Below are 9815 nucleotides of genomic sequence, written 5' to 3'. Positions count from 1 at the left end.
TGTTATCCAAACGAATAAGTTGATTTGTCATTTTACAAATTAAAAAGGAATAAAATAAAATCGAAGAGAATAGGATTGAGAGAAAGATTTAGAACGAAATTATTGAGAGAATTGAGAATTGAAAGAATAGATTTGAATGGAAAAGAATGAAGTTTAGAAAGATTGATATAAGAAAAAAATATGGTTGTTGGGGGATGTAGTCGTTAGAATTGTGAGCATTTGGGGATGTTACCGTTGCCAGAAAACACATCTTATAGGGCATGTTTTTACTGACCTATTCTCATAAATATATATAAAAAAAAAGGACCTAAACTCATAATTAAAAAAAATGCATATATATAAATTAGTCCTAAACGAATGCTTTTAACTTATTTCTTAACTAAGTTGATGTGTGATCCAAAAGATAACTATTTGGTATAGTGACGGTGTAGTTAAACTCCAAAAATAATATTATAAATTTGTTATGTGTTTCATTTTGTTGTATATATATCTATTATACTTTATATACACTTATCATCAACTCAATATTTCTCATAAAGTGTTTAAATTCTACTAAATATTATCCATAATATAAATAGAACAAAAGAGATAGGTGTTTTTTGGGGGTTTTTTTTTAAAAAAAAATTTAAAGATAAGGTTCCAGGCATATCTAGCGAAAAAGATGTAAAATCATTAAAATGAAAAGTGGGGGGACATGCATAATTGCATATATGGTCTGCCAAACTATAAAACCAAACAAACACCCAATTGCACGTATTTATAGACAAAACCAAAACTAAAGCAAAAACTGCAAAAAAAAAAGAAACGAGAGTATAACCCTCCAAAAGAACTTGCCCACTAACCCCATTGCAACAAATAACGTGTGAACTTTAAGACTTTGAACTTTGGCTCATTAGCTGCGTCCCGCCCACCACCACCACCACCATTACCATTACCATCATCTTAATTATTCCATTTCTTAACAACCCCTTTCCTTATTTTCTGTTCACATTTCCTTTTATCACTTGTCTTTCCTTTATAAATAATCATTAACCCAAACCCAAATCTTTCTCCATCTCTCTCTCTCTCTCTCTCCCATATCAATTCTCTGTAATAGTTGAATTAAAGGCATGGTGCTAAAGGGCATTGCTTTACCCATTATTACCTTGTTACTAGCTTTGGGAATCCAGGCTGGGTTTTCTCAGAATATTAGCAAAGCCAGCTTTCCAAAGGGCTTCATTTTTGGGACTGCCTCTTCTGCTTTCCAGGTTGGTTTTTTTTTTTCAGTAAACTATCCATGAAAGTTTCAGTCTTTCAATTTCTCTTCTTTTGTATATTATTATTATTATTATTATTATTTTGGAATAAATCACAGCCTTCGATAATAAGGAATTGAAAATGATGAAACTTGAATATTCAACTTTGATGAAGATTCGATGTTTTTTATTAGTATTTTATATATTAAATGGAAAAGGGGTTTGTGAGGTTGATAATGGTTACTCGTGAATACTAAGTTGAAGGATGAGAGTAAAAGGATTTAACAGAGATCAGAATTACAATTTTTTTCATTTACCAGCTTCACCCCTGCATCCTTCTATGTTTATAATATTATTACTTAACTGTCTTTTCTTTTCTTTTTTTGGAATAAATATTACACGGATCAATTAATTAATAATATTTATATATAATTAGAAGGATAAAATTAAATTAGAGAGTTTAAATTTCCCATTTCAATCTAATCTAATAGAGAGTTTTTAGATTTTTCTAAGAAGCCACTTTTTTTTTTCTTTTCTACTATTCTTTTGGTCTACTTTATTTAATTTTGGATTCTAGCCATTCATTTTTTTTCTTTTTATTTAATTTAAATTTCCCTCTCTCTCTCTCTCTCTCTCTTGTCCTCTTTAGAAATTATAATTAACTGTAGTGCAAACCCAAAAAAGAATGGCGTAGAAAAGACATTTTAAAATTTTATAATGGAAGTATATTGGCATAATGACTTCACCCTCTCACTTTATATCATTTATTTAAAATATATATAAAAATTCGGAAATTTCAATATATATATATAAATTATTAAAACAGCATAAATTTTATTTAACAATACAAATTATAATAACATTCTATACGAATATCACGCCAACAAAAATAATAAATTAAAATAATGTTTTTTTGCAAAGTTGGTCAAAATTATGTCAAATATATTTGTTTCTGACTTTTTTTTATATTTAGTACATATTTGAAATAGATATGAAACTATATATGTATTTTTAAATATATGAAGAAAATTAAGTGTAGACATATATGGAAAATATTCATTTCTGATTTAAATAATATAATTTAAAACTGCACTTTTTTCCCTAAAAAGTGGAATCTCAAATAATAAGAAGCGGGAAAAAGAAATTAAATACGTGGAGGTGGCAAATTCATGTGTCACTTCAAAAGTCATGATTTTGACTTTGAGTAAATTCTTTTCTTATATGAAAAGGAAAAAAATAATAATAGCAGCAAATCATGATTTTTCTTTTGTAATTATAAACTTCAATGGAAAATGACAAACCAAATAGGAGAATTTTCCAGGAAAAGTGAAGACAAAACGACCAAGTATTTGCTGTTCTAAATTAATTTATGTCTCAACACGACAGTTTGTCATCCAAATCAAGGTTCTTCTGTTGTGCGTATGAAATGTCTTAACCTAGTGTTGAAAATATTTTTTTTTCCAGTATGAAGGAGCAGTGAAGGAGGATGGAAGGGGACCAACTATTTGGGACACATTCTCGCATACTTTTGGTAATGTCTTTTCTTAGTGTAATTTGCCATGCCATGATTCTTGTACAATGCAGTGTACGTACGTATGTATGTAAACAAGCATGTATTTATGTGTACAGGATCATTAAGCGTTTCACCTTATGTTATGTTACAGGGAAGATACTTGATGGTAGCAATGCGGATGTTGCTGTGGATCAGTACCACCGTTATCCTGTAAGTGATGATCTTCGTAACTGATCATATTCCGATCTTCGTTTTCTTCATTGGATTCTCCTTTTTCCGATGATTTTCCGTGTTCCTAAAACACGAATGGCACGAGATTAATTTTTTTTGTCTGGAAAACAGGAAGATATACAACTGATGAAAGACATGGGGATGGATGCTTACAGGTTTTCAATAGCCTGGTCTCGGATATTCCCTAGTAAGTTCTACATTGCTGACACTATCATTTACCATCATCATTTCTTCAATTTAATAAAATGAAATGTGAGAAATATTTCTAACATTTTGGCCTGAAACAGATGGTACGGGCGAAATAAACCAGGCCGGTGTTGATCATTACAACAATTTCATTAATGCTTTGCTCGCGGCAGGTATTCGGAATTCTGGTTTACCGTCACATGGTTCAACTGTAGATCAAAATGTTGTTTAAGCATGAACTGCAGTGCATGATATCTATGGCTGCATTTCGTTATCATATATAGAGACAATTTGAAATGCATGTTTCATATGCAGGAATCCAACCATATGTGACCCTTTACCACTGGGATCTTCCTCAAGCATTGGAGGACAAATACAATGGATGGCTCGATCCTCAAATTATGTAAAATACAATTCTCATTGTCATATTGTTATCTAAATGATTACGGAGTAGCGATGAATATCGTTGTGACTTTGTTCATTTGCAGAAAGGACTTTGCGATGTATGCTGAGACATGCTTCAAGTTATTTGGTGACAGGGTGAAATACTGGATGACTTTTAATGAACCTGATACATTTACGGTACAGGGTTATGATGTAGGTCTTCAAGCTCCGGGACGCTGCTCCATAGTTCTTCATCTGTTCTGCAAGGCCGGAAACTCTGGAACCGAGCCTTACATAGTTGCCCATAATGTTCTCCTTTCTCATGCAACTGCTGTGGATATTTACAGGAAAAAGTACAAGGTAAAATTCAGGATACTATCGGATTACTTTTGTCAAAATCGGAAAGAAACTAGGCAGAGTTGATAAAATTTGGACTTTAGATTTGGTTCACATAAGAGTATGTGCTGTGCAGGCAAAGCAACATGGATCTGTTGGGGTATCGTTTAATGTTATTTGGTTTGAACCAGAGACTAATTCAACTGAAGACATTGAAGCAGCTCAAAAAGCCCAAGATTTTCAGCTTGGCTGGTAACTCCAAGTCCGCAATCATCTTGAATTTCTTTCATCCTTTCACATAGAATTAGAACTGGGGTTCGATTTTGTTTCACTCGTAAAATGAACTGATTGTATATGCTGTCATACTATCTTCTCATAGCAATCAAGTTATCTTTTACTAGGGTGATGTAATGCTTTATTTCTGCAGGTTTTTGGACCCATTGATGTTCGGAGATTATCCAAGTTCGATGCTAACCCAAGTAGGAAGCTGGTTGCCGAGGTTTACTAAAGCTGAGTCTGCTCTTCTTAAGGGATCTTTGGATTTTGTTGGCGTTAATCACTACACTACCTTTTATGCAAGAGAAAACAAAACTAATCTGATTGGTAGTATACTAAATGACACTGTTTCGGACTCCGGTGCCTTTACATTACGTAAGTAGACATCTTCTTTGTGATCTTGTTTCTAGTTCATCCTTAAGGATTAATCGTTTATTGTGTTGATACACTAGTGACTAACCGAGGATGCTCCTTTGTTCTAAATGCATGCAGCTTTCAAGCATGGGAAACCCATAGGAGACAAGGTACTGAAGCCGATCTCTGTCCATTGTTCCATTTTCCAGTTCGTGTAATCGTGCACATGCTAAGTAGATAGATAACCGGATGACGTATTTGCCAACCATTGTTCTTATTGTTCAACTTTCATGCCTAATTAACCATGTTTTTTTCTTGGTCAAATTGCAGGCAAATTCTATATGGTTATACATAGTACCCCGTGGTATGAGAAGCCTAATGAATTACGTCAAGGAAAAATACGGAAACCCTCCGGTCATTGTTACAGAAAATGGTTAAAGTTCTTCCATATCTGTTAAGCTATAGAAAGTTCCACTCTTGGATGGCCTTTAAACAAGATCTAAACATTTCATTGTTGGTTTATTGTTATTACAGGTATGGATGACCCGAATAGCCAATTCATATCCATTAAAAATGCTCTCAAGGATGAGAAAAGAATCAAATACCTCAATGACTACTTAACTAACCTGCTCGCTGCTATCAAGTATATAACATTCCCTTATCACCCATCTATTTTCTAGCGTTACATGCATAAATATATATATATGTTGTGATCATGTCATGAGGTGTAATGAATACCAAACTTTTGATGAATAATTGCAGGGAAGATGGTTGCAATGTTAAAGGGTACTTTGTGTGGTCGCTACTCGACAACTGGGAGTGGGGAGCCGGGTACTCCTCGAGATTCGGTCTATATTTCATCGACTATAAAGACAATCTCAAGAGATACCCCAAGGACTCTGTCAAATGGTTCAAGAACTTCCTAGGGTCTGCTTAAGAATGGTGTAAATGAATTGCAGATGTCGGTCTCTGAGACTGTTGCAAATTGCAACACTTAGAACAGTTGTATGGTAGTTATTCTTTAATAAAGAACATATTGATTGTTGTCAAAGATGTAAGAAAACCGAAAGATGAATCGGAGTGTTTAGGAAGGCTTGATTATAATCTTCATAGTTTTTCATTCTATTACACTTGTTAATGAACATGCAATTTTAATTGCTTTAACTTTAAAACTGTTTGCCTTCATAAACACCACCGAATTTCCAATCAGCCGGCGCAACATCATCAGACTGCACCATCTTACCGTCACTCGTAGTTACTTGAAAAGACAAGCTTTGGCCGATAAGATTAGCCGAAGTTTGCCAATTCTGGCCCCAATTCCGCGACATTTGAATCCAACTCGTACTTGAACCCTTGATCTTAACGTCTACAACGTCACCAGCGCCTGCCACATTGTACACTAATATCAGTATCCAGTACTGGTTTCCGTTGATTTTGAACTTAACACCACCTGATTTTACACAAGGAACACGTCTATACAGGACAGGAACAATGCCAGCTCTATAAACAGCAATCTTGCGAAACATCGGTTGGGATAGATCAAAGTGTTGCAATGGTGGATTGCACCAGTTTCCTTCAGGTTTGCTGTAGTTCGGAGGGCAAAAGTTCGTAGCAGTTACAATGATGGTGTCGTTTAGACACCATTGTACCGAGTCATAGCACCGGATTTCAAAACAGGCTCCGCAGGTCAGACCGTTATTGAAGAGAGCTGTACTTAAGGCAGTTGTTTCAAGGCCATAACCTTGTTTTATAAGATCACCATAACCGCAAGCTCCCACTGTCAGACAATTCAAGAAATCAGAAACATACATACATACATACATACATACATACATACATACATACATACATAAAAAAAATGGCTTGAAACTTACTCATTGTTTCAGTCCCATTCATGTCACCATAAAAAGTTGCATGGGCTGCATTCCAATATGCAGGTGGTGATTGGGAACCTGTGAGCCTAAAGATCAAACATAAACTCAAGAACTTAACCATAAAAAAGAACCCCCAAGTCCTATTTGCAGCCATGTTATGTACCTCTCCAGCTTTGTATTAGTGATATTTTGGCTAACAAAAGATGAAACTAAGTGCTAAATATGAGAGTAAAATAGAGAGGAAGGGAAGGGAATCTGAAGCTTTTGGTAAAAATAAATGATAATAATAACTACAACAATGAAAGTTATCAAAGTGTAAGCCATGCAAGTGCTTAAATCAGCATCTAATTAATTTTTAACTAGTATGAGTTAATGATTATTAAGGTTTTGGATTTGGTTTATGATTAATGTTGAAATGTCAAGAAATTAATTTTATATATTATAAATTTTATGGAATAGGTGAATACTCTGTATTTAAAATATAGATGTTAGTTTAAAAATAATATCCAATAAATAATAAAATACATGGTTTGAAATTAATTAATAATAATTCTTACTAAATGTACTATAATTGTTTATCATGATTTTGTCATCAATCCGAGTTAAGTTCAAGTTAATTTGTGACATCAACTCAATCAACAACATTATCTATATGAGAAATCCTATTACATGCGAATACATGTGGAAAATACAAATTTAAAACATAGATATGTGTTTAAAAATAACATACAATAATAATGAAATGTAAAGTTTGAAATTAATAATAATAACAACACAAATGCAATAGGTACAAATTAAAATAAAAAATAGTTTAACTTGTGAGTAAAAGAAAATTGAAATAGGTAAATATATCATCATATTAAGAATATTAAATGCACTTCAATAACAACCATGGTATTGTCATTTTTCTATTGCACGTCAAAAAGAGATCAAATTACTGAAACAAAAATTCAGTATTAAAATTTTATTTTTAAAAATTAAATATCGAGTTGACATACAATAAATAATAAAATGGATTGTTTGAAAATAATTAATAATGACACATGAAATATGTACGATAATAAAAATATAAAAAATTAAATTAAATTGTGATCAAAACAAAATTTAAACTCATAAATGCATCAGATTAAGAATATTAAATGAGGACAACTGTTTGTCACAGATTGTCATTAATATTAAGTTGATGTTGAGTTAACTTGTGACACCAACTCAATCAACAATATTATTAATATATACTATTAATTGCAGTAATAAATTGTGCATTTTTTATTGTTTTGTAAAAAATGTCAGAAACGTTGTCTACGATGGAGTTCACGGTGCGTGCTAATTTCTCATGTTCGAATAGTGGTGTCAGTCGAGCAACTAAGAAGGTTCGTACCAGATCGGATCTGTCACTGGAATCGAAAGATTTGACAGTGGATGGGAATGAGAAAAAGATTCAAGGCTCTGAATTACCCAAGGCGTCGTACAAATCTACGCTAATGGTAGCCTCACCGAATCCTTGGCAGAATATGTTTATGGAAGAAGACTTTCCATTTATAGATGGTGACGTTATGGAAGTGATCGAGGGAGTCCCGCCGATAACATTTTCAGATCGTGTCTAAAAGTATATTGAGCATAGGATGGCTAAAACAATCATAGTAAAACGTTTAGGGAAGAAGATTGGCTTTAATGCCTTATTGAATAAGGTTTCTCACTTGTGGAACCCAAAAAGTATGATATAGTTTATGGATCTAGAGAATGACTTCTTCTTGGTTCGTTTCCATGATGAGGACGACTATAATAAGGTGTCAGTTGGGGGACGTGGGTAATCTTTGGTAATTACCTATCCGTTCGACCGTGGTCATCAAATTTTTCAACAACCCAGAATGAGATCGCCTTTCAGGTAGTGTGGATTCATTTGTCGGGTTTGCCAGAGGGGTTTTATTCGAGTTATCTGCTTAAAGAGATTGGTCAAGCAGTTGGGATGGTGGTGAAACTTGACATCCATACAGGTTATACTCGTCGGGGACGATTTGCACGGCTTGTAATTTGTGTCAATTTGAGGAAGACTTTGGTGTCGAAGGTGAGGATTAATGGGCAGTTGCAACACGTGGAGTATGAGTCTCTACTAGATGTTTGTTTCAGGTGCGGGCACTATGACCATAGAGCAGATCTGTGAATTGGGGTTGAGGCACCGTTGCCAGACGGAGAAACAGTAATGGTCGGATATGTTCCAAAGAAATTTGGGATCTAACGGTAGGTGGAGGAATAACCCTTTGGTCCCTCGATGTTAGTGGAGCGGTTGCAGAAGGGGAAGGGTTGCTTATCCGGAGCAGCTAGAAAGGATGATTTCAACGGTGGTTATTATGGTTCTTGGTTTGCGACTCTTAGAGGAGACGAGGTCAAGATTCACAAAATGATTAACGGAAAGAAAGATGGTGCGACATATGGAGGGGATAAGGGAGAAAGTTTCGAAGTGATTAATAAGGGGAAACTGTTGAACATTTGGAAAATGAGATGAACCAGGAGACGATGATAGGAGGAATTGGAAATTTGGCGGTTAAAAAACCTGAAGGATTATCTAAAGATTTTAATTTGAAAGGGAAATGAGCTATGATTTGATCTGGGCTGAAAAAAGGTTTTAAGGTCTTGAAGCCTACTAATGGGAAATTGGGTCTTTAAGGCCACAAAAGATCATATGGCTTTTGATAATAGCTCTAAGATGAGACCAAAAATAGATGTGGGCCATAGGGAAGAATTATTTGTTCATTCCTTCAATGTTTCTACTAATTTGGACAAAGACAAACATAAGGTAGTGCGTGTGGTGGAGAAGCGAATTTCTGAGGTGGTTAAAGGAAAGGAGAATGGGACTTTTACTTTCGAGAAATTAAGCAGGACCCCTCAATGAGTGTATCGAATATTAGACATGTTGGGAATGGACAACATGATAAACCATCGGATATTGTTACTAGTAGGCATCCGAATGACACGGTGGATTTGGATGCGACAATGGAGGGGATTGGTTCGTGGTCTAGAGCAGGTTCCCAATGGTGCTTATATGGTGGACGATGACTCGAGTGGGGAAGAAATTATGGATTCTGATAGTGACTATAGTGATAAGGTTAGTTGCTAAAATAGTTTATCGTTTCTGGGCTTTGTCTTTTATATTTATTTATTTATGGTCATAAAGATATTTTGTTGGAATTATCAAGGGGTTGGGCATCCCAAGTTCCATAATAGTGTGAATGAGTACATAAAGGATTTTTCTCTTTAGTTGATCTATTTGTTTGAAACCTGGGTTAATGGTGCTAAGGCAGACGGTCTTATTAAAAAAATTGGTTATCCTAATTCTTTTCGGGTTGAGGCTAATGAATTTGCTAGTGGAATTTGGTTATGCTGGAATAGGGATATTTTAGTGGATATCTTGGAAATTCATTGTTAGGT

General features: G+C 34.4%; 2 protein-coding genes across 2 annotated transcripts; one reads left to right on the top strand and one right to left on the bottom strand.

The window, feature by feature from the left end:
* The first annotated feature begins 737 nt into the window (after positions 1-737).
* Positions 738-5619, top strand: LOC107918363 (beta-glucosidase 40). Its single transcript, XM_016847902.2, has 13 exons — positions 738-1247; positions 2700-2766; positions 2900-2958; positions 3091-3166; positions 3267-3338; positions 3481-3568; positions 3654-3909; positions 4022-4137; positions 4313-4536; positions 4654-4685; positions 4846-4948; positions 5050-5158; positions 5278-5619. The coding sequence occupies exons 1-13, from the start codon at positions 1110-1112 to the stop codon at positions 5450-5452; spliced, it is 1515 nt and encodes a 504-aa protein (XP_016703391.2). The 5' UTR covers positions 738-1109; the 3' UTR covers positions 5453-5619.
* Positions 5466-6818, bottom strand: LOC107918364 (expansin-A8). The gene is made up of 2 exons (XM_016847903.2): positions 6390-6818; positions 5466-6292 (listed from the first exon to the last, which is right to left on the bottom strand). The coding sequence occupies exons 1-2, from the start codon at positions 6541-6543 to the stop codon at positions 5682-5684; spliced, it is 765 nt and encodes a 254-aa protein (XP_016703392.2). The 5' UTR covers positions 6544-6818; the 3' UTR covers positions 5466-5681.
* Positions 6819-9815: the final 2997 nt, after the last annotated feature.

Source organism: Gossypium hirsutum, chromosome D13, assembly GCF_007990345.1.
Source record: "Gossypium hirsutum isolate 1008001.06 chromosome D13, Gossypium_hirsutum_v2.1, whole genome shotgun sequence".
Classification (NCBI taxonomy): Eukaryota; Viridiplantae; Streptophyta; class Magnoliopsida; order Malvales; family Malvaceae; genus Gossypium; species Gossypium hirsutum.
The sequence above is the reverse complement of the archived record's forward strand: the minus strand, read 5'-3'. Positions and strand labels throughout refer to the sequence as shown.